General features: G+C 45.1%; 1 protein-coding gene across 1 annotated transcript; it reads right to left on the bottom strand.

Annotated features, from left to right (window-relative positions):
* Nucleotides 1-2,099: 2,099 nt before the first annotated feature.
* FRZB (frizzled related protein) lies at nt 2,100-22,375 on the bottom strand. The gene is made up of 6 exons (XM_063341993.1): nt 21,816-22,375; nt 12,367-12,414; nt 7,252-7,317; nt 5,005-5,209; nt 4,705-4,768; nt 2,100-3,117 (listed from the first exon to the last, which is right to left on the bottom strand). Exons 1-6 carry the CDS (start codon nt 22,267-22,269, stop codon nt 3,007-3,009), a joined length of 948 nt encoding a protein of 315 aa, XP_063198063.1. The 5' UTR covers nt 22,270-22,375; the 3' UTR covers nt 2,100-3,006.
* Between the last annotated feature and the right edge of the window lie 3,132 nt (nt 22,376-25,507).

The raw sequence follows: 25,507 nt of genomic DNA, 5'->3' as shown, positions 1-25,507 counted from the left end.
AACTTTGGTGTTTATTCCTCCTGCTTTCTCATCTGCAGTAGGAAAGGCTGCCTTCTGATAAGCAACATGACATGCTAATTATCCACAGAGATTTTAAACTGCATATTTTCTCTCTGGACTAATGCAACCCAGATGTGGGAAAAGCATGGTTTTAATCAATCCTTCTATACATCCCATGACACTTGGTCACACGTGCACGCGTAGGTATGTGCATCAGCCAGTAAAATAACCACGTTGTACACCATTAATAAGCTGTCTGCCACACGTGGTTTTGTTTCTGCTCCTTTTATAGGATTTTAGTGCTGCCTCCAAACAAACCAGTTCCAAAAAAAGAAAGTCTTTGCAAGTGAAACTAGTAAATACAAGTAAATCATTATAGAGCACTCTTTCCATAGCTACAAAGGTTTTTGTAATAGATTGACAATGACCCTCACGTAGTTGCAGCACATGTAGAAAGGGAGGATTCCCCCGGCTGACATGGCACAGAGGAGAGCAAACCCACCGCTGCCACCTTTGCACTCCTGCAGAGGAACCACCACAGCCTCCTCTCCTCACTGGAAAAATGCTCAACAGCAGCAGTTAACGACACCAAAACCAGCTGCCTCATGTTTTGGTCATCAGCTTGTTGATCACATGGAGAATGGGCAAGAGTTTCAGCCTCACAAATAAAACATTATGGACTTGAATATGATCAGAAACTGGTTCTCATCACTTAATGGGACATATCTGCTTCTTTCCCTTTATTTGTCCCCAGAGAGCATTACTTTTCCTTTGACTCTAGCTAGGGGGATTAAAAGATGAAGGAAGACTATCATCTGGATTGGAAGGAGGACCATCACAAACATTTTAACTGAGTAAAATACTACCTGTTAGCAGACGCTGACCTGCTTTGAGGGCAGAACTGGGGTGACAGCGAGGGGGAAGCACAAAGCAAAGTTCAACACAACTTGGAGAAGAAAGACCCAAAAAAAGGATTTTTCACACCATGGACTCTTAATTCTAAATTACATGAGAGGTTAGGTGGGTCTCGAATTGAGACCTAATTAAGCAAGATGTAAAACAACAAATTTCTTTTCTTTCTTCAGAAAGCTCCGAGAATAGGGACAGGAGGCAGCAGTAAACAAGTTACTCAGAAGTTTGGTTTTCTTGGCTTTTTGTGCAGCAGATTTTCCTTCTCACATTAACTGCCTCCTATTTGCTGAGTTCTTTAAATAAATTAAAAGTCCAAAGTCCAATAATTAATTATGATTGACAATGGGCTTCATAGGACTTGCTGCTCCGGCGATGATGTTCACCTTGCCATGCCTACTGTGACCACCACAGGCAGAGACCCCTTGCCGGTAGCGTGGCTGGAAAACACAGGAACCAGGCAGCAGAGTAGAGAACGGAAGCACCATTTGTTGTTGTTTAAATGATTCTTACTTTTCTAATTCAGCTTCCTCTTTGAAAGTCTTTCCGCGGCTTCTAAGCCTGCCTGTGCGGTCCCCCGAGCAAACATTGAACTAGCTGGAGCCGTAATATTCCACTGCTAGCCTTCAGAGCCAGCCTTGCCCCTAGACTCCCCCTTTATTTTTCATGTAAAAAAAAAAGGAAAAAAAAAAAGATTCAGAGCGTTGCAGGAAACAGTTCTATGTTTCAACCCGCTTGGTATCCAGCCCAATGGAAAACCTGCTCCAAGATCTCCCTCTGGTTATTAACCGAAATCTTAAAAGAGCATTGTTACAAATATTCCCAAATACTTCTGTGTTTACTTATTATCATCATATTAACATCGTATTAACAGCTGCACCGGCGTTTTCTTAACCCAAGGCAGCCCTAATGCACACTTAAGACAATGCTGACAGCTGAGAACACAACAGCCGTTTGCATCTTAGGTAGAGCGGGTTCCCCTACAGACTACAGCAAAGAGGACTGTCCTTTTATTTACCCCATTTTAATTTATTTTGAGCGTGAGAGAATAGGAAGACAGAAGATAATTTCAAATACGTTGGCACTATCTGCAAAGAATTCTATAAAAGCACAAAAATGAACTTTTATTTCTTTTTATATTTTGAACAGTAATATAAAAAATACGACGTTGATTCAAAAGTCAGATAAGGTCTGTGTTGACAACTACAATTCTTTTATTGGACATATTTTACTGAGCATTGAACAGTTGTTTATGAGGCACAGATTAAAGAAAAACACCACAAAATCAAAAGGATAAAGTGCAGACCTGTACTGAGAAGCAGGCCTGGTAAGTCAGTCTACTCCTACAACTCAGCAGAGAAAAGGAAGAAAAGGGGAAAAAACTGCCATTATAAGAGAAGAAGTACATTATACATTACACCCTGCAGTAACAGAGCTAGACAACCTTTCCTGCAAGGTCCAGAGAGCTGGAAAACCCAGGTCTCCTGTGTACAAGCGCACTGTGTTTGTCGCAGGAAATATTTTAAGTTAGACTTTGGCTTACGCAAGTGGTTTGTTTATGAGGAAGAAAACTTAACAAAGGCGTACTGATTAAAACAGCTCTCTTAACATCATTTCTTTATATATCTCAGAATAAAAATGTACCCACTTAAAAATAGATCAACAACCTCCCCCCCACACAACGAGTTTCAGCAAACAGTGACCAAGAAAAGTGAAAGGGGGAAACCGGTGCGAGTCACGACTTTAAGCGATGGTCTTTGCCAGATCTCATTCCTGCTCGCATCAGGATTTTCTCCCTAAGAAAATTCAGGAGATAAAATGGTAAATTCAGCATGTCCTTCTCTCTCCCCATCTCATAAGGGCAGTTTTCTACAGTTCTTAGTAACAGAAAAAAATATATATATTTCCAGAGCTTGCACACATCCAAAAAAAAAAAGGCAGAAAACAAGAGGGAGAATAAAAACTAATATAAGCTAAAACATTATTTTGTAGTAAACAATAGAATATAACGTGCAATAGTGCAATTTCTCCTTTGCTGCTTCAACAATGAAGTCTTGGTAGATAGTCCACTGCATGTCAACGTAGGGCGTCCCACATCTAACTACGTGCTTGTCGGGCACTGCTGGGTTTGCCGGGCTTCGGAGACGAGTCGCTGTGTCCGGGCTCTCCCTTCGCCTTCCCAATGTGGCGGAGTTTCTGATCCCAGCGCTGCGTATCAAAAGGCAAAGACATTACAAAAGAGATTACAAGAGAAGATGCACGTCATTTGTAAAACAACTGCATCTGTTTACAAACAGCAGCAAAATAGAAAAGCCATCGCTGTTTCCTACCACGTTACACTGTGTTGGGCTCAAATGGTGGAATGTGAGGTTATCAGTAAAAGTCACTTTAAGGAGAAAAACCATTTGCTCGCTTTCTTGTAGCCTCTGTGAATGAAAGGGCTGATACAAGGCAAAACTGGCTTCAGCAGAAAAGCATCTCACCTTCTAAATAATAGCATGTAAACGAAGCTATCTGTGCGATCTCTGGGGGAAGCAGGATGAAAAAACAGTCAAGTGATTTTTATTAATATTGGTTATTGTTATTTACTTATTTTTACTTTTCCAGGTAATAGCAACCACAGTACAAAAAGACGTAATAAATATAGACGGTACAACTGATGGTGGTCTTGGAAAAGGCAACTGTGCTGAGAAGCGCATGGTGGCGTGGCACGTTCCTCAGCAGCCACAGGACGTGAGGGCAGAGGCAGCGGGTCATGGCCCACGGGGCAATGCGTCGGAAAATAAATCAGTTCCCAAAAAAAACCCAACAAATGATACTGTCACCCAAGAACTGGAACTAAGAAGAACTCAGCACACAGCAGTATCATGGTATTTGCTCTGCGGCACTGGATTTCATAAGGCTCTGACAAATCAAACATTAACTTGGAGTAAGATCCCCACATCTTTTCACTCGTGTAATCTCTGTGGATGTGACAAAGGTGCACAGAAAAACTTGCATTTGTAATCAGCAGAGTATTTTCCTGCCAGTCACCATTAAGGCTGTTGAAGAAAGTGTCAAATGGAAGAGGAGACTGGTTTGCACAGGCACAACGATCATGTTAAATCTAGCACTGAGAAACTGAGTCAAAATAAGAACATTCTGTGTAAAATGACACTCCTAACAGCATTGAAATAACTGATGCTTTGCAGTGCATCAAAACATAACAACGCAATCCTTCCACAACTTGGAAGGTATTAGAACACATTTAAATTAGAAAACATTAGAATATATTTTCATATGTTGCTCACATTTGAGCTCATTGCTTCCAATTTGCTGTGACATGACTTCATTATCATGCACCTCCCTCATCTAAGCCAGGAAGGTCAGTTTAAAATAGCTGCTAATCCACACAATTTGGTAAGAGAACTGTATTCGAAGACTATTAAATCTGAAAAGTATAGTTCTGACTTATTCTGGAAAACATTTGTAAAGCCCTCTTTTTTTTTTTTTAATTAGTATCACATCCAAATTAAGCAGGCGTGTGTTGCAGAGTGCAGTTTGCCTACGGAGTTAAAACACTCCTACTGTTTGTTTTTTTAAGACGGAGGTTTTGATTGCTGCTACACTGGTGTACTTTGGGGTAGCTCAACATATCCCTTTAGCTCATTCAGCATGCATTTATAAGTAATATAGCAAATAACAGACAAAGTTAATTTTTGATACTTGATATTAATTAACAGGGGTCAGCATGTGTATTAGGTAGATGTTTCATGCTATCTGCAACACTTGACTTTTGGTGAGATGTTTTCTTACCTTTACTTTTTTACCAAGACGATCCTTCCATTTCTCGGCTATGGAGCCTTCCACCAAGAGTAACCTTCACAACAGAGACACCCAGTTACTCCACCAACAGGCGTGCACAAGCTACACAACCCAACACATGAAAGACTAAGATCTCTGCCCGCAGAGAGCCTTGTCCCCCCCAAAAACCATTAAGGAGATGTGCAGAGAATCACCCAAGTTTCCCACAGCTGGTGGCTCTGGAGTTCAGCTTTACAGGCAGGGGAACAAATAACAACAAATATGCCCCAAGGACAATGCAGAAAGAGCTACCTGGAGCGCTCCTCATCTTCGTAGCCCATAATGATGTACTCTTCATTGGCGCTAAGTGGTGGGCACAGGCAGCCAGAGTTTGTGTGAAGGTTTACAGTGTCCTTTGGGATGTTCACCAGGGAAGACTTTAGGATCTCCTTTACTTCCACTACCGCAGTGACATCATGACATTTAGTCTTCACCTCCTTCACTTTAGCCCGAATGACTGGGAAAGCATCAGAAAGAGTGTAGTTAGCAGCAGCAGACAATGCAGGTCACCCCCGAGCCGTTCTTGGTGACCTCTGGGATTAGTCTGTTGCATGGCCCATTATCAAAAGCTCAGCTGAACTCCAGCAATGTCCCTGCCCCCATATCTTCACTTCATTACTCCATCCTCCACCAAGAGGGTCCTGGTAGCCCAGTGTATCTCAAAACAGTATGGTCACAAGCAGGAGTTCTGTACCAATTTGATTTGCATCCTGTTTAAGTTGGGCTTAATTTTTAACATCCCTTCTTCTTCACCCTTTCCACTTTATATATTTGATTCATTCCTTGTGTGCTCTCTACAGCTCAAGCTGTAACTGCTCCCTCTTTGACTACTTGCAGTACAGATGACCGAACTTAATTTGTCACTCTCGACCTTTCACGAAATGCGAATATGCATTAAAACTTCTTGTATCACTACTTCTTCTGCCTGACAGGCCCTTACCTTTTTTATTCTCTCTCCAGTGACCCAGCACCAAGCTGCTCTGCTCTTTATGAACTCCAAACACTCCTGATCTTGACCCGATGACCTGTCTAATTGTGTCCTCCCTCACCCTCTAAGTTGCATGAGAGGAAGAGTAGCCTTTCAAAGGCAACACTTTTCGTTTCTCTCATGGTGACCAGTGAACTGATACCACATGCAAATGGAAAGCCAATCCAGAGGTCATGCTCTAGAGAATGCCACCTCTTTCACAGCTTGCAAACAAGAGTCCCCTTCCCGGATTCCCAATTTCTTCTAGCCTATGTAAAAAAGGTAGTATGGAAGAGAGAAAACCAGGGACTTACCCATCTCCTCCCTTCACATGCATTGCCCATAAAGACAATCAGCCACCATGTTTTGCAGCCACATTAAATATAGCTGCTAACAATTAATAACTTGTGCATTTAACATACACAATTTACGTCAAGTGATCCACTTCCTTAAAATCTCTTTAAGATTTCAAAACAAAATCTTCCTTTAGTTTGGCGTTCATTCAAATGCATTTTGAAACCTCTTTAATTTCAAAAGCTTGAAAAGATAGGTGGTAGCACACTCCGTGACTCTCTACCACACACAGATGTGGTACCCACTACAGAACAGTCGCTCTGGAAAGATTTCCCAAACAAATCCACCAAAACTACATAAAACTGACCAGCCACCTAAAAAAACCCAACAATGTTTGGCTGAATAGAATTATAATTTTTGAGCTTTTAATAGGATTTATTGTTAAAAGAAATTTATCTGACAATAGTTGTATAAATGCATAATTATTAATAAATATCATGCCATTACTACTATTTAAATGAAGTCTTTAGGTTCAATGAGCCTAAGGCTATTCACTTGATTAATGGGAAAAAGGATAGGCCCAGCTCTTCGACTCCTGTGATACATATTCACGGATTTCATCAGCTTAATTTGCTTTAAAAAAAAAAACCGTATGAAGAAAAGTAGCAGCCTGGACCTGTGATATGCCTGAAGACCAGGACAATCTGGACAAGAGAAGACAATATATGGACACCGTGTACTTTTACAGGTGTTACTGACAGCAGAACACAGCTGGCAAGAGACTCGTTGCTGGCTTCGATATGTGAGAAGGAAAGAATGTAGTATGCCTGTTAGAACCCATGGTGAGTTTGTAGGCATGAAAGTTAGTAAAAACATAATTTCCTGCAAAAGCGGAGCATCTCAGAGCTGGAAATCAAAGCAGTTCAGGCATAGCAGCCCACGACGTCATTTTTTGTCACATCACTTGTCACACCAAAGAAGTGCACGAACCCCAGATGCCCGTGCCGACACCGAAATAACACTCAGTGTCAACGCAGACGGTCTTGTACTAACATACTCCATCCCTCTACAAGCACTATCGGGTTTGAACTTGGCAATGTTTCAGGCCACATCTTCCTTCTGTAACAAGTACTAATGGATTAACCATCAGTAATTGGCCCATAGGTTTTTTTAATGAAAACCTTCCCCTTACTGTAGCCTTTAGAAATACCAGGAGCCATCCACACAGCTGTCCTTACCGTAGTTATAATTGTTGCGTAGATAGGTCTTCTGGGTAGCTTTTATAGGCTTGCATTTGCAGCGCTCTACAAAACCAGAAAATTTCATTTAGAAAGAAAAGAGCACACGTTCAGTGACAATCTTCCTGAAACCCCAAGCTCACACCTAACGAAAATTTCACTGAATTGACTTGTTTATTACAGGCATGTTAAATATTAAAACCACGGGGCATTCCTGGTCGGCTCTGATGGAAGCTGTTGTGGAACTGTCTGTGAGATCTCAAAGGTTTCTATGTGTGAACTTGACATGCTGAAATTAAAAAAACAAATCAAAACAAAAGCACAGCAAACAAACAAACAACCTCACAACAACAAAGGTAAAAGGACTTAGAGTCTGAAGTGACAAAATTTTCCATTTTAAGCCAATTCAAGCTTTGATTTTAGTCTCTTCTGTGCTCACAAGTGCTGCAATTCCATATCCTCACAATGCCATTCTCTCTTGTACTACACTCACTCCTCCTTTCTGCACCTTTAATCATAGACTGTTATACAGGCACAGAAGGAAAATACTATGACAGGGCACGGTTTCACATCTGATTGGGGACTACACGTCTCAGCTCAGTTTAACACATTTGTATATTCTGGCCAGCGTGCGCTTGCCATAAGGAAGGCGATTTTTGTGGCTAATTCTCAAAGACATTTAAGAGCTACAGTCAACAGACGAAGCTCGTCGGAGGGTGGTGGGATGAAGCGGCACGTGGCTCCCAGCTCTGAACTCTGCTGGGATGGTCCTGACAAAAATCAAACTTCAACCATGTTTCTTCAGTGGCGTCTGATAGGAGGTTTAAGAGAGACCAAGTTTAAGACTGAGTTTAAAATTAAGTTGAAGATTAAGAGGCTGAAGGGCTTCACTTGATAACTGCAAGCGTTTAGTGTCACTTTTGATCCTGCTCTGGCCTCTCCCTCAATTAATAAAGCCAGCCTTGAGCAAACGGCTTTTGGCTGGAGACTGGCCTTTAGGAGACTTGGTTGGTGTGTCAACCCAACGGCTTCACGCTCTACACAGGACTGACCTAGATGGGAGATTTTAGAGCACTACTTGGAGAATATTAACCACTGGCACGTTTGCATTTGATCTTACCGATTCTGCAACAAAACAAAACAAAAAAGACATCTCAAAAATACGGTTAGCAGAGCTGCCTGGAAAAGCTGCCACCGCCCTTCTGATAAATCTATGCCATGGCTCACCAGACCCGAGTATAATTTAAGCCCGTGCCACACAGGTGGAATTGGTACACACATAATAACAAATGTAGGCCACAGAGCCACACTGCTGTCTGGGTCTTCTGTATAAAATTATGACCCAGAACCTCAGGTTTAATTAAAATAAGGAAATTATTAGCCCTTATGGTAATAATTCAAAAGACAATACAAATAAGCACCATCAGAGCAGCACTTCCAGTGGTGCAGCTTCCAGAGAGCTGGGAACAGTAACGGGGTAAAAACACAGTTATTAGTGCCCAGGGAGTGCTGGCGCTGAAGCCCCAGATTCATGCATTCACCACCAATATTTCATGGCTGATTGTTCAAATGCAAATATTGATGACTTCAAGCGAGTGTGCAAGTGGAGTTTGGTGGAGTTGCATGGCCAAGCCCAGCTGACTGGTATCTCCCCCTCCAAGCCCACCACGGCACCCACTGCAACCAGCAGGTCCCAGTAATAGGTACACGTGGTCATGTATTTTGACATTTGACTTGGCATTAAAGTGGAAGTTGACTTAATGCAGCCCGATTCGATATACCACAGTTCTAAAATAACAATGCATACAGCTAGTGATTTGGTTAAATCCAATGTGAAGAGTCTGAAAAAGAACTTTTATTTGCTATGTAAGATTTCTTCATATCAAAAAAAAAAAGGAGATGGCATCATATGGTTATGGACTTCTCAAATCATTATTTATTTTCTATTGAAAGATTTTTTTGTAGTGAAAAAAAAAATACAGGAAAGAGGAGAACATTTCAAAAGAAGAGGATATTGTTTCCTTGAATTTCAAACACATCCTCAGGAATCTATATATAGAGTCCTACAGGCTTCGGCTTTTGTACAAGACTGTGCTAAAATAATAAAGGCAGAGAAGGGAAGTGATTTTTGGCTTCCCTTCTGCCTGTGGGAGCTCTTGCATACTTTAGGTCAAATTATGGCCCATTTTATAATCTGCCTCAATACAGGCCATGAAAGATGTGCTCCTATGACCCACACGCACGCAGGCATCTCAGTGTTCATGTCCAACAAGCTTTACCCTTTAACGTTCTCCTGTTCTTCAGTACTTTGCCTGTGGCACAAATAGCAAAAATAATCTGAATTACAGGACAAGAACACATAGCCTCACATTTCCCTCAATTTTAAGATGGTATTGGATTTTTATTTTATTAATTTGAGGAATATGTTTTACTAGTCTTGTTCTTGAAACAAATTATAGACCTGTCCATGTTCTTAATGAAGGATACCTCCTAGTCATCCAGTGCTTTTCAAATTTACATTTCAAGGAACTTTACAAAATGCTGCATTATTTCTAACTGCTCTTTAGAGATGCAGAAACTAACACAGTCACTTGCCAAGGCTAGCTAGAAAGTCAGTCGCAGAGCTAAAATTGATTAATTTCTCCCAGTTTCTCTTACAGTGACTTTCAAAGGAAGCACAACGTGAGTGTTAGAGAACACACATTTGATTGATGCATGTTTCTTGCAAAGTTGGAGTGGGAACACCCACAAAAGGTGGCCACAAAAACATACTGCATCTCTTGATGCTGAGGGAGAGTCTCATCTTACGTGACAGTCTCCTCTGAAGCTGCCAGAATTACCAGAAGAGCTCTGGGACCACAACAATGTTATACCCCAAGCACGCAGACAGGCAGTAGAGGCTCGCGCCAGTTTCGACTGAGATTTCAGCTAACTTTGCCATTAAATATTTTTTTTTAATACTAGTTAATATAGGACTAACAAAATCCCAAAATCTATACCTTTGAAAACTTGCCCCCGTAAATGCTGAATTCAATGGACTACGTGGGAAAAGCGTTTTCCCCATGGACTGCTATCAAGAAATGTGCCATCTCAAATACACGTGCGTGCACAACCTAATACCTGACTGACTATTGATTGGTACAAGCACTCAAACCTGGAAAATGCTTCCCTGATAAATTAGGGATAAAAAAAACCTCTGGAAAATTTTCTAAGTGACCTGAAAAGCACCTGATGAAGAAGACAACAACGCAGTTTACTGCCAAGAGAGGTAAAAAACGTCCCCCCTAAGCAGACTCAGTGTGCACTGCCAAGGATAAAAGGTGCCTTGAAGAGGGGCAACCCGTGAGCGCTGCTCACTCCAGCTGTACACATCCACGTGCAATATGCTCTAGAAACCACAGTGCCTAATCCCGGCTTTTTAAAAACACATCAGGTTGCTACTTGAAAAAACAAAAAAACCCAAACAAAACCAAAAAAACACCCCAAAACCTATTTACAATGGCAACATTACAAATTTACTTTACTGAACATAGCTTTTTAGGTGGCTAAACTGTGTTTGTCAGTTGAAACAGGTGTAGCGCATTGAACCAGAAATTGTGTTCGTACAGCAAAACGCAATGATAAAAACATTACCCTTCCTTTTCATCAGCAATTTTTCTGTGCATCTTCACCCCATTTTTTGTATTTTTTTTTTATCTCTGGTTTGGCTTTTACTAGCTGAAAAGCATCATGACAGCAACAGTATAATTGAATCTTACTCTTTTCTCTTCCGCTGCAGGGTCACTTACTGGTATTACATGCTGTCAACGTCCCTAAGGACAGGCTGCGCTAAAGATATGTTTGATATTTTTGATATAAGGTGACGCTGAAGTTATCCAGCTTTACTTCCATACTCAAAGTGAAGCTTGTATGCTCTGTACAGTCACTGTAGAGCACGAAATCCACACTTTCTCAATGCCACACAATTGAAAATGGCTTAAAACTAAGAAGATACTAACATTAGTAATAAAAATCTTTGGAAAGTCTTTCAGAACATGGTACCATACTCTCGGCAATTAAAGTGAAGCTTATTAAGGGGCTTACTTTTATTGGGTTTTTCTAATTGTAGCTGGCTTTCTAAAGAACATACACTGCGATTTAAATAACATTTTGCACCTACATAGCTGCCTTCACATTGGGACCTACTGACTGCATTTTAAAACTGTATTATAAGCTGGGCATTATTAATACCTTTCTACAGTTTAGTCACAGAGATGAATGCTGAAGCTATCCAGTTTTATGTAGGTATCTAATTTTATGTTCCACAGCCATACTTAGGTGTTTACATTAATAAACTGAGCATCAGTGCACACTACAGCTCATCACCACCTCTGGAGAAGGAGAGACATGATGGCCAACGCTAGGTTTCCAAGTGTCACCTTCTTGACAACCCCCTAAGAGGAAAACCTCTGAAGGAATCACAATAGAATTCAAGGAAACCTGTAGTCATTGGCTTGCTTGAGCAACAAATTGACATTTCTGTCATCCGTTAGCTCCCAACCTGGGCTTTGCTTCTTTGCATTGCCTATGACTCGTGGTAACACTCAAGGGGGTTTACTCAGCTCCAGCAAAAACAAAGCAAAAATAAAAAGCAACAGGGGACCTGCTGGAATAAAACCAAGCTCGGAAGGTCACAGCCTCAATCTCCTCAGGTTAACAGGAGCTTTGCCATTATCTACAAAGAGTGCCGAGTCCAATGTGCAAACTTTAAAATCAGAATGAACCATTATCTTCACTGGTTTTGCACAGTGAAAATCCACTTAACGATCATTCTCACTGTTTGAGACAAAACTTTTAATGAAATCAGCACAGCCCTCTGGATCTGATAGAAATTTTGCCCTGACGAAAGCAAAAGAGATGAGTGCTAGAAAGACACGCTAAAGGGTCAACTGAGTTGTACCCTGAGAGGTCAACAGGCTGACCAGCCCCAAATCCCACCTGCTCATGGGACACCTACAGGATTCCCAGACAAGACAGAGTATTTATGCATCACTTAGTACCCCTCTTACTTTATTAAGTATTAAAAGGATTTGAAAGACTATAGCTTATTACACAGTTTTATAAAAGCGTACTCACCAATGCTGGCGCCTCTACAGTTGCCATTATTAGAATCCATAGGGAAATCTGTCACAGATTCGTAAAATATGTAAAGAAATGTTAGTATTTTTAATATTAGATTATTTCAATACACCAACATTACAATGCTTAGTCTCTTTCTCTATTATTTAGTATACTAAAACTTAATAACTTAATCAACTAACAGATCATAATGTCCTACAGGCCAGCCTGTTAAAAGTTGACACAGTTTCTTAACTGAACTTGACCTGAATCCAGCACGTCATGTTAAATGCCGAGGCAGATTAAATATCCCATTTCTACCGGTGCACACACTGGCAGGTTTAGGACGAGGATGGAAATTTATGGCACGAATTTACGAGCACCTACAAAAAGCACATGTACTGTTTGCATTTAATTAGATGATGAAGGAGAAATTACTTTTGGTTTGTTTTTTTGGTCACTGAGGAAATCAAACCAACCAACCACAATCATATCATTGAAGCAAATGCCAAAACAAATGTTTCAGACCTTCCCCTTCCCCTCAGTTTAAAAACATACTGATTAGTTTGAAGGACAGATAAGGAACAGAAGGGAAAAAGGCACTATGCCCAAAGAACTGCTTTTAGACACATTCGTGAGTGGGATGTGTGCGACATTAGTAAAACATGTCATTTCAAACCTGTTTATTAAATCACACAATTTGATGGATTTATACATATACTAAATCATGAAAAACAAGTATGTTAATTCATATAACACTGTACAAGCTCAGAAAAAAATAAATGCAAGAGAAACAAGATTTGGGAGAGAGGCAGTATACTTTATTACAATGACACATAAAATGGAAAAATAAATGAGGTTTCAAATAAAAGGCCCTTCTTTAAGTTTGCATGCCCCAAAGTTTACACAGCTTTTTCAACTCCGGAAGCTGGTATTATACAAACATCACCTCTCTTACATTCTCACATTATCATGGACACACCACCACTGCTTTTACAATATAGGACAAATGTATACAAGACCACGTCACAAAAGCTCCTCTCTCGCAGCTGAAGCTGTAAGGATCTGGCTGTAACACAGCCCAGGACACTGATGATACTCCGTATAGATGAACGGTTTAGATGTGTGGACTAAATTTTAATTTTTTTAATTATTTAATCACAAGTTCCGCAAATATGTATTTAAAATACCTGTTTACAAGAGATCTAACATTACTTAGTTAATCTTCTAATTTGGCCATCCTCCTTTAAAAAAAAAAATATATATCTCCACCTTAATGCATATTTATACTTCTCATAGCAATTTGAAACTTCCTTTACATAAAAGGGGATTGTGGCTAAATGACAGTCAGGGCAAGAGTAAATCTGAAAAACAGCTAATTCCCTTACCAACATAATAACAAACTTCACAAAATTGAGACTTCAGGAGTAAGGATTCCTACCAATGTAAAGAGCAAAGGGTATAGAAAATAGCACAGACGGATTGAATAGATGCCCTTCTACATCCAATATTGCTAGTAAAAATCACGCTAATTTTCTTCCAAAGAAAGCTTCAAACTACCGCAGTATCTTAGTATATAGCACAAACCCAACATTTTCACGGGTTTTTTCTTCACTTCTGGTTGGTCTTCAGTTATCATGCACTTCCACGGCAGCTGTAAGGCTTCTCCACGCTGCCTTGTAACAAGTCAGATTACGCACGCCAGTTCTTACTTACGTGTTTAACTTTGATTATTCACCTGAGCTATTCTCAAATTTTAAAAAAAGGCATTGTTATCAGCTGGCAATTGAAGATCATGACCTCTACCAATAGCATATGGTAAAAATAAAAAAATAAAAAAATTCTTAATCAAATTTAAATCCACTTTACATTGTATCAAGTGCTTACATGGATTACACACAGGATACGAAAGATAAGAGAGGAATTAAAATGGTCTTCCTCTTGAAAATGGTTAAGTAAGAGGATGACCACATTTCTTCTCATTCCTCCTCTCCTGGGCCAAACCACTGTTGTCTTGTTCATTTAGCCAGGGCTTGGCTTTAAACCTGCAGCTCCTTCTGACGTGGTCACAGCACAGAGAGCCCTTGGGTCCATAGTCTGGTACTCCCCCCATCTGCTCCCCTTGCAGACCGAAGTCTGCAAAACCTCCCAGCCACCAACCAGGGAGAGGTGGCTCTACTTCTCCGAGGTGGCTCTACTTCTCTGTGTGCCAAAGACTGGACTGAGATGTTTCACCACTCTCTGGGCGTTCAAGACCGCTGCAGAGAAAGCTCTCCAGGTTCACTGCCCGCCTCCTTCGTTGCCTTGGCCACCTTCTCAGGTTGCCTTCCGTGCTGGCTGGCTTTGCACATGGCCAAGGCAACTCTTTCTAGTGCTTCAGGTGGCGCAGCAAGCTACAACTCCTAGCAAAACAGGTACTTCAGTTATGAATGAAGGGACAGTTCATTCACACCTCCAAAGCACATTCCCTACACCAACGAAACTGTTATAGGGGCAGAAAAAATTTTCATTAGCAGAGGAGGCAAGGGAAGTATCAGGTTAAATGCTTACCATCTTCACATCCACGGAGAGACCATGGAAAGAAAAAGAAGCCCTGAAGTGGACTCTCCCTTCCTAAACCAAGGGCTGATCCAAGCAGTTTCATGCTGTTTGAGCAAACCACGTCCAATTCACTCTGGAATTACAACTAAACATAATCCAGAGCCCAGTATGGGGTTCACAGCCTTCCCTGACCACACTCGGGGGTAGGATGCGTGTTGTCTGTGGGCTGAGGAACTGTCCTTCAAACTCACACCAATGCAAACACTCAATGTGTGGTCAACACTCAATATGCCCAATATAAACTGGGCCCTGCAAACAAACACGGAACTAAACTGCTTTCCACCAGATGCTCCCTTCCACTCCTAAGTACACAACTTATTTTTTTTTTTACCAAATTACAACACAGCATAACCTCAACCCGTTTCCCAACTCTGCATTCATTCGCCAGGTCACTTGTCCTTGTACCCCAAACCAGTGGTTGTGGCTATCTGGCGAAGCAGCCACACAAGGAATTCGGAGTGCGCAGAGCAGCCATCAGTGGAAACGGCTCCCGTTTCTGCACTGGGTGAAGGCTGCGGTGCCCGGCGTGCTGTGCTCAGCAACTGTGGTCAGGGCAGTGTCTGTCAATGAGCAGAGGAGGAGTGAACAGGTACCGATATATCACTTTGTGACTCATTTCCCTACTTGTGAGGGCTTGGGCCAGCAAGTACTGACCTTGCATTGATGCTTATCTTTCCCGGTGCACTCATGCTTCTTTAGGGATGAGGACTTCCTACTGATGGAGAGTAGCGCGGGCTTGTGGAGGGGACCAGAGACCTCCATCACTGTACAACACATCTCGGGAAAGGCTTCACATCTCCCTGAGCCTGCCCCAGGTCAAGCTCATACCTCCTGGTCCCTTCTCATCCACCGGGGAAGCAACAGGAAAAAGGGTCTGGGCCAGCCCTGCCACCAGCCACTCACAAGATCATAGGTGGGCGCGAGGAACCACGAAATCCCATCCCCTGACTCCAGCAGTCTACTGGGCAGAGACCTCTCTCCATCAGGAGACGCACACTGCTGAGACCCCCAGCCATAATGCAGATAGAAAAAAAAACAACAAAAAAAGCAGCCGTTTGCTGTTTTTAAAAATAAACAACTGACTTCCTATTGTTCCACTTCTCTTCTGAGGCGACCTCTCTGCCAAGTTTTCTCTATGCAAAACAATCTTTTTGAAAGAAGTATCCGTCAGTGATGATTAGCAGGATTGCCAAAGAGGAAACATTATCCAGAGCTCCAATCCAAAGGCTTCCTACTAAATTTTGTTTAAGAGCAGGGGAAAAAAATCCAAACTGATTTTTCCAATAAGCTATTTTAATTAAGCGCTTTTCAGAGAGATACTATGTAAAAAACCCAAACCACTAACAAGGAGAGCAGAATAGATGCCACTTGCCTAGTAAGTGTACAAAATAACAATGCCTGGATCACAGATTTGGATGAGAGGTTTGGGAAAAGGAAACAATTTGGTAATACTTCGTTTTGAGCAAACATCTTATAGCACAGTTTAAATTTAAAAGGAAAAAAAAAAAGGCAGAGAAACAGCCAAAAGTAACACGATCCTGATTGTCACTGCAATTAAAGAATATGGCCCAGCTATTACTGAAGCCATTCCAGACGCCCAGCTCCAAAGAACAAAACCACAGCGAGCGGTTGCTGCTTGGGCACTCTCTGCAGACAGAGACATCTGTGAGCCCCATTGATTAAAAAACCTCCAAATATGCAGGAATTCAGACTTTGTAATCTACCTCAGGTCTTAATGCAGAGAGGACCTTTGCTAATCTGATTGCAAAAACACGCACAGTGAAGCCAAGTAATAGGAAAATGGAACCTCGTTAAAATTTGATACAGATCGCTTGAAGTCCAGGCCGCAGAGCAGCCTGCAACATGGAGCACGGCTGCTCCACATAATGAATTATTCCACGTGATGAATCCTGCTGGGTTTCGATGACATTTTACAGCCTAGGTCTCGACTTGATACTTAGACCGTAAAAGCCATTCTAGGGGACCCAGCCTACAAAGTGAGTAGGCTCTCACTTCTCTACTGAAGTGAGAGTATAACACCATCAACAGTATCTTCATTAATAAGATTTAAATACTCCTGTTTACTTTTCCTTTCTTCTTTAAGGCTTGAAGTTTGTAATGATTTTGTTCTGTTAACTGAGATTTGAGGCTGCTTCTGAGTTTTGAGCAATTTAAAATGACAACCGGGGCACGACTGCTCGTCTGTGGCAGTGTCTGGGACACTCCTAACGCCGCTGCGCATTTCGGCGACCGTACCTAGAGCTGTGCAAGGTCTGAGACAGAGCAAAGGTGATCTGGAGTTTGGAAACCACTGTTTTGAAAATTAAGTTAATAACATACAAAAAACAAGCAGGGGAAATGGCTCTCTCACTTTTCTCTTAAGCATACAATGCCAAAGTCCCATACGGGACTACTCCGAGCTCAGCTGGGCAGACAGGCAGGTACAGAGGACCTGGCCTACACAGAGAAATGAGGGGTTCACAGACGATTTCAGAAAACACATCTCCATCACTTGAATAATCTCTAATTTTCTTTCATGTTTAAGAGGTGATAATTTTTTTTAAGAGATTCAGAGTTCTCCTCAGCCATCTTATGATAATCACCCATAACGGTTCAGGCATTAACTACACGTGGTTGATACCCTGTGATGACACTTCCCTTTTCTCCAACGTCTCATTAACCCAACATGCCTTCAAGTTATTTTTCTATTTAAATAAGATACGATGAGACAGAAATCCAACCGACAGATCTGTCCTCTGATACACGTGGTACCCATCGCAGTGCTCGCCTTTTACTGCCAGTTCCCTCTTCAAAACAGGAATAAACACATCGCTTGAGACATAAACAATCTGCCAGACAGTAGCAGCCAAGCACAGGCGCTTCAGTACTTTTCCGAGTCAGAATCCCAACACCAGCAATGACTGTGGTCAGGCTGGTCATATATTGTGTTTAAAATTAAAGACAGGTCCCGCTATCGATAGTTCAGATTCAAGAGGCTTTTTGTCTATCTGCACTTCTTGCTGCTTCACAGACTAAAGGAGATCTGACAAGACGCTGAACGAAGGAAGCAGATAACCTGACAGACGTGAGGAAAAGTCGGCATATGCACACAGAGAAGGAAACGTACGGAGCACGTGAATGGGACCTCCTGCATACGCAAGACAGCTTGTACCAATGTCTGTGAGCAGAACCACCTTCAGCCCCAAAGAGCACAGGACTGGGACGCACGATAAAAGCCATACGACACAGAAGACATCACCAGGTACTGATCTCCCATCCGGGATGTTACGTATTGCCAGAAGGCTTTTTCACCCTACAGCCCGGACTGTGATTTGTCAGATCCTTCACAAAAAGCCAAAATATTCAGCATCACACCTGCCTCCAGAACACCCACACCATGCCCAGAGCATCCTTCTGCTGCATGGGTGTAAAGGAACCCAGGTGTTTCCCAAAGATAATGAAAAACCAAGACAGACAAGTTTCCTACAGGACGCTTATCTGAAGGTTGTCCCTGTACCTTGAGGGACCTGAGACCTCCAAACCAGCAGTGTGGTATACAGCAGGTACACACTCAGGTTTTGGAGACCAGCACAAGCCCGTAGGGTCCGCAGAGCCCTAAAGAAGGCAGTTCTACTGTTCTTATCAGCCTTCTCCATCACAGACACAGCAGCAGCGATTTCATCCCTTCAACTTGTAATCAGCCCTGAAGAACATCATGAGAATGACACAAACACCTCCTTCGTTCCTGCAAAGAGGAAGCCTCTAGATCGTCCTTACCACCTGGGCTGCACGTGGAAAGAGGTTCTGGAAGACGTTTGTGGAGGACTCATAACCTGTGCCTCAATAACCAAAAGTGAACTTCCTACTGGGATTTGGCACAGATTTTACTGACCACGGTATCTCCACGTTTTGCAACAGCCACAGTCTACTTAGGCACAGGGAACACAACTGATTGGAGAGGAATTTCTCATCTTGTGCTGCAACGTCAGCCAAAAAAAAAATAATAACCAAGTGAACTTCAAACGATCTTCAACTTGTCATCACTGAAATGAGAGTCAAGACCCATTACTTTAACGGTGACAGGGAATTTTCGTGAGCGTCTACAGGATAACTGATCCGGCACGATATTAACCCGCTGCAGCCTCTTGCAGGTGCCTCAACCCACAGAGAGTGTGTCCTGAGGGTCAGAAGAGCCCTTGTGCCCAGCTGAACCATGCGCTCATGAGAAAGATGTATGGTCTAATACTGGAAAAGGAATGGAAATTGGGCTTTCCGAACCCTGTTCCTGGGCTAATAAGGACAAACATCTGACCGTGTCATCCTTCAGGCTGCTGCCTTACGGAAGGGACTAGACAAATGCACTAACCCCACACACGAGTAATGATGCAGAGACCTCGAGAGGAAAGGAAACTGTAGAATCCTGTTATTTTGCAGGAGGCAAAAAAGGAAGGAAAAAATCAAGATTTCACTTCTGAGGAATAAAAAACCCACCCTCTTCTGCAACAAAAACACAAGAGAAAATGGGTTTATATTTCTGCCTGCTCTATTAGATGCCGTTTACAGACAGCACAAGGGGCGGGAGTGCTCAGGAGATAAAATGAGAGCAAGTGTTCTGCACGGTCCCCATTAGGCACTTGGTTATTCGTGTCTTCTACTTGGCTGCAATCCTTTATTTGAAGAATTGAATTTGGAAGTGTTCACCTTACCTCTTCCTAGAACAGGAATCCACTCTGCTTTCTAAAGGAGCAGTTTTATTCCCTCAAGAAGGATTCTTTCAGTCTGGTGCATAATGCATCAGTTCAAAATTTTCAGCCCAGAAATGAGAATGTCATCAGGTTCTCATTCGCTGAAAGAGAGTTTTCATGGATCCAGCCCTGGAATCCCTCAAAGAGGTTATTGTACTACTGAGGTCCTCAGAAATAGGTAACTCGGGGGCAATTTTAGCCAAACTTCCTCCCTCCAGATTTGAATGCGATTGCTTTCAGATCGCTGCAGACCTGCCAAGTCTCGCTCAGTTTGGAGCCATTTTTAAGGCGGTTTTGAAAGCACCTCAACACTGCGGAGAAAGGCGCTTGGTGTTCAAAACCGCAGCTCCTCAAACCATCCCAGCAGGTCTGCGGCCCCCAGAGAGCCGCCACCACCACAGCGAGGGACCTGCGGGCAAAAAGAGATGGTTGGGTTCATGGGCTGGGGACAACTGCAGGGGGGAGGAAGGGTGGAAAGGAACAATTACAAGCGTTAGAGAGAAACAGTAGTAACCACTGGAGATATCAGGGTATGGTCACTGAGTTGAGACTTCAAGAGGTGAAGAGGGTAATTCCGTGGAGTGAGAGAAAGAGCGGGGTTAGGCTGGCCTACAAATAAATGGGAGGAGTGGTGAGAGCAGCTTACCTGGAAGGCTGACCTGGGGAGCACAGTCAGGAAACCGAAGCACGAGATTTCGTTAGGAGAGGAAAACAGGAGTTACAGTGTTTGGCATTGCTGGCAGTGGGATACATAAAGCATTTGGTAATGGGACAGAAGCGCAGTCAAACGCTGTGCTGAGCATAGCATGAAAAAAACTCACCCGCCTTTCTTTCACAGGTCACTGCTGGGGGAGGATGGAGAGATGGCAGATGCCCATCAGGAGATGCCAAACCTGGCGTTACAGCTGTGGGCACTGTAGGAGCTGGCGGGCAGCACAAGGAGCCCACAGGGCACGTGGGTGCTGCTCTGCCTCAGCCACCCACCCCTCTTGTCTGCTCCCCCCCCAGCTCTGCTCACCCACTCCTGCGATGGAGAGGTCTCACAGACCCACGGACGCTGAGACTCTGCAGCAGGGAAATGTTGCTTGGTTTCACCAGCAGCTTTCTTTGAGTAATGCAGAAACTGGGGTCATTTCATAAAGGTTGAAGCTCACTCGTGACACCCACCCACTGGCTCACTTTGATTTCCTATTCGATAACTCCTTCAATTTAGTATTTCTGTGGTGCTCAGCTCACCGCGTTGAGCTGTGCCCTGCTACCTCCTCTGACCCAAAAGGTAGCTGTGACCGGAGCACACCCCTAACAGAGCACATCCCTGAGCAACAGCAGCTTTGCAGCACCGTGGTGGCCTGAGTGGTCAGAAGTCTTCACCCAACCACCCGGAGATGCTCATGCCTCCCCGCTCCCCTCGGATGGCAGTCGGACACCCAGCGCCAGCCGTCCTGTGGGACCACAGCGAGTACAGCCGGTGAAATGGGACATGGTGAGAGAGCCGTGAGGCTCCAACAGGGCAGGGACCACCGGAGCCGCACTGGAGCTGCCCAGGGCGCCTCTGGGGACGGCTCTTGGCCCAAAATCCTCTGCCTCTGCCCGGGGTGGGTGACGGCCTTGACAGGAGGGGAGCAGCCCGCTCTGGGGAGAGCAGGCGGCTGGGGTGAGCACGGAGGGGCTCTGCGGGACCCGGCAGCCTGGGGACAAGCAGGAGCTCCTGTCTCCTGGGTAGCTCTGCCTTCGCAACAGGCTGCCCGTGAAAAAGCAAAGCGGGGTAGGGAAACGTTTCCCGTTTGCGTGAAACGAGAGTTGTCGCTTCCACGCTTTGAGGCGCTCCCCAGCGGGACGGCGGGGCTGTCATTTGTCACACGCCCTCTCTTCCCAACAGCAAAACTTCTCCCAGCAGTGACGTGGCTGGTCAAGGCGGAATAAAAAGAAAAGAAAGAGGAAGAAAAAAAAAGCGGAGGGAAAGAAAAGAGACTCGGAGAAAAGTCCGAAAGAGCGGGGGAAAGAGAGGGCTCCGCGGGGCCGGCGCCCATTGTCCTGGCGGGCGGGCGGGCGGCGGGGAGCGCAGCGCAGCGGAGCGGAGGGTCCCGGTCCCGGTCCCCGTCCCCGTCCCCGCGGACTCACCGGCGCCCTCGGCGGTGACGATGGCCTCGGGGGAGATGCAGACGCCGCGGTCGTAGAGCGGCAGCTCGTCGCAGGCCAGGCTGTCGGGCCAGGCGTGGCGGTAGCGGATGAGGACGGGCTCGCAGCCGGCCCGCGCGCGCTCGCAGACGGACTTGCAGGGCTTGATGGGCTCGTGCTGGAAGTCGATGGTGCAGATGGGCGCGTACATGGCGCAGAGGAAGAAGAGGAGGTCGGGGCTGCAGTTGGTGCCCAGCAGCCCCTCGAACTGCTCCATGGCCAGCACGGCGTTGGCCTGCGTGCTGTGGTGCAGGTGGTTCGGCATCTTGGTCATGTTCCAGGGCAGCGGCTTGCACAGCGGGATGCGCACCGGCTCGCAGGCCGCCGCCCGCCCCGCCGGCGCCCGCCCCAGCACCAGCAGCCCGGCCAGGGCCAGCACCGGCAGCCCCCGCCACATGCCGCCCGCCCCGACGGCGCTGCCCAGGGGCCGAGCGGCCAGACCTCGGCGCGGGGGGCGGCTCCTCCGGCGGCGGCGGCGGCGGCCGCGGTGCTGCCGCGGGGGCTCCGCCCGCCGACCGGCCCCTCCGCCCCCGCGACGGGACGGGACGGGACGGGACGGGGAGGGACGGGTGGCTGCGGCGGACCCGCCTCCCCCCCGCCCTTCTCCCCCGCGGGGCCGGGGGCGCCCCGCTCCGCCCCCGAACAAAGGAGAGCCCCGGCGGGGTGCAGCCCGGGGAGGGAAGGGGAATGTTTCTTCTTTTTCTTTATGTTAAAAAAAAAAAAACACAACCCAGAAGGAAACTCTTCCCGCCCTCACGGCGAGGCGGACGTTTTCTCCGGGAAGAAATTAATAAACGTCGCATTTTGCGGACATGGACACAAATGCAGTGGTTTCCCGTGAAGCACCCGGAGATGCATCGGCACGGCACTTGGGAAACGGCTGCTGGCGGGCCCGCCGCTCCCCGCCGCTCCCCGCCGCTCCGGGCTCGGCAGGGAGGCGCGCCGGGAGGAGGAAAACGTGCCAGAAGCCTGCGCCAAGGGGCGATGGGTGACCGCTTTTGGAGGAGAGCCTGTAATAACGTTGAGAGGCTTGAAGAAGGGGCAGATTCAGCTGGGCGGCTGGGGGCATTTTTCTTTTTAGAAGGTTAAAAAAAGCCATATATTGATGTTTAAGTAGGTTTACGGAGCAGTGGCACAACAAAGGGTAGCCCAACTTGATCTGAAAGAAGCACCCTGATATAAACAAACCAACGTTTATTAACTGAATAAATCCTTCCTGGTTATAAAGGGATCAAGCAACGGGGTGATGATGTGTTTGGTTTAGTTTTAGTGTGGTGTCAGCGGGTTCATTATTGCAGCTTCTGCCATTAAACCAAACCTGTGCCTAGAGACACGCTTACCAGAAGCCGGTGCTCAGAAAACGGACCAAAAACGTGCATGGGTTGTGAAAGCAACCATGGATACAAACTCAGAAACGCTGGGTCCTAAGCCCGGAAAGGCTTTTTTGCGTTTTTTAACTTTATCACTGCAGATGAAACCTGCAGGTGCTAAGTTCAAGGACCGAATTGTTTCCCTGCGCTCCCAAAAGAAACCTGGGCCTCAGAGAGGAGCGGAAATGTCCACACACGTGTGCGTGTGGCAGCCTCAGGCTGCCGTGCCCGCAGCCCGCGTCCAGGGGCAGAACAGCCGCAAGGGCAGGCAGGAGGGGTCTTGTTCCTCTGCAGGGGGAATTCAAAAGAGATCTGGTTTGACTCACCCTCTCCGCTCCTCAAATTCAGCCATAGCAAAGTCTGAGGCTTGAATTTCCTCCTGTAGTGTGAAAGATGTGTTTAAAAAGTATGCGGTGTAATAAAAGCCTTGCCTAGCTGGTCAGGAACTGTGTACGCTGGCTTTCTCTGCAGGACATTCCCTGGCAGCGATGATGGATGTGGGAATGGCGCATCCTGGGGTATCCGAGTCGAGCGAGGTAGGCCAGAGTGATGCAAAGGAAGCAGTGACGTGAATAAACTCTCATTCATGTTTTTCCCCTTCACCGTGAAATTTTCTCATCTCTGTATTTTATTTCTGGGAGTAATTTTTCAGATCACCTCCAATCTGTTTTAGAATTGATAATTACACAGAACAGCTTTAAAAACATTTCCTGTGCTTTGCAGGAAAAAGCATTGATATATTGAATATTCCTGTGCGAGGCTATCAATTAAATAAGTTTTATTTTTTACCCCAAATTATGATCTATGCAAGATAACCTTGCACTTCTTTTTTTAAACAGTAAAAATACTTCAAATGCTTTCTCAGTACAGCAAATGCTGATGGCCCCCCCAGACTCGCAAGCACTAACATACCTTCCCATGAGATCTGGCTTTTCATCTCCCAGCGTGGGTGTGAAGGTACCTCCCTCCCGTGCATTCACCTGGCAGAGCATCATCACCCCCCGTCCTGCCCTTGTGCTGCGGGGGCAGGGGGTGCGGAGCCAGTGCCAGCCCCTGGCTGCTGGCCCAACAGGGCTGTTAATTAGCTCTTGGTGTTTCCAGTATAAATCAGTTTATACCTGGTGGCAAAAATTCACCTCTGGCTGAAACTTGGCAAAGGCAATCTGGTTACTGACCCCGAGCATTATTATTTTTTACCAAATATCTAAACCTCAGTGTCTAGTGAGCTGTTTTCTGTTACAAAGAAACGCTACAGCCACTCTCGACGCCTTTTTAAACGGGTGCGGAGGCTGGTAAAGGAGGAAAAGCGACAGCGAAGAGGAGAGCTGTGGTTTTCATGCTATACAAGTGTGGTCGCAGTGCTTTGCCCGGCAACTGGAGAGGTTACGCTGGAGGGAAAATAAAATGGCTGGAGGAAAAGAGCCAAGTAACAACCTGCCCTCTGTCTTCACACGCGGTTGCCACAAAACACTGGAATTGCTAATTGAAACTAAAATACGTGTACATACTTAAAGCGAGGAACGCGGAGTTCATACGTTGGCTGAGCAAAGTGTGTGCTGCAGTGTTTAGAATTTGCCACCAGTCTCAAAATACCATATAAGAAAGGTCAAGACCACACTGTCTCCCCCCCCCCCCCCCGCCATTTTGCAGAGGGGGAACTGTGCTGGGAAAGGGGAAGAGATTTCCTCACTGCTCCCTGGGCTGTCGGCGCTTGCCCCAGGCGGCCCTGAGGGCGCACGTTTTCTAGGTGATGGATTTTTCACCCAAAGCTCAGATACAGTCAAAAAGGTCCGGCAGAAAAGTCACTTTTACTTTGGGTGCCACCGCACCGCCGTTGGGAATTTCATCCCCTTCTCTCCTGACACGTTCTTCAGATTTAGGAAGAAAACAAAGTCTCTTTCCACAGCATGTAGCAACAAGGGCAACGTTAAACCTTCAGGGGTAGGTGGTGACAATAATCGGATTCCTTAGCCTTGCGCGACTCCAAAAGGGCTTAGTCAAATTACTGTAGTATCGTTACATCAGCTCAGTGTTGTGTATGGTGAGCAGGAATTTCTTAATAAAAGCACGCCCGGGCAGCAGGCTGGGGTCAGCGCTGCCTGCCGACGAGTTTTGCGGGGGGCTTTGAGTAACTGCTCCAGACCTAGAAATTTGAGGAGTAATACTACAGCCCATAGTATCACACAAAGTCATTTCCTAGAATAAACAAGTCCTCCGTGGGGCTGGGGCCTAGGGCGAGGATTTGCCCCCGGAGTAGCTCATACA

This window comes from Chroicocephalus ridibundus, chromosome 7 (genome assembly GCF_963924245.1).
Source record: "Chroicocephalus ridibundus chromosome 7, bChrRid1.1, whole genome shotgun sequence".
NCBI classification, from domain to species: Eukaryota; Metazoa; Chordata; class Aves; order Charadriiformes; family Laridae; genus Chroicocephalus; species Chroicocephalus ridibundus.
This window is presented reverse-complemented; position numbering and strand designations above follow the sequence as displayed.

Bases quoted from the DNA above. Each gene is read 5' to 3' on its own strand.
- FRZB (XM_063341993.1), bottom strand. From the start codon at position 22,269: ATGTGGCGGGGGCTGCCGGTGCTGGCCCTGGCCGGGCTGCTGGTGCTG. The intron at 5,210-7,251 runs GTAAGGACAGCT...ATGCTTTCCCAG, and splicing joins ACGCAACAATTATAACTACG to TCATTCGGGCTAAAGTGAAG. The intron at 3,118-4,704 runs GTAAGAAAACAT...TTTGATACGCAG, and splicing joins GTCTTGGTAAAAAAGTAAAG to CGCTGGGATCAGAAACTCCG.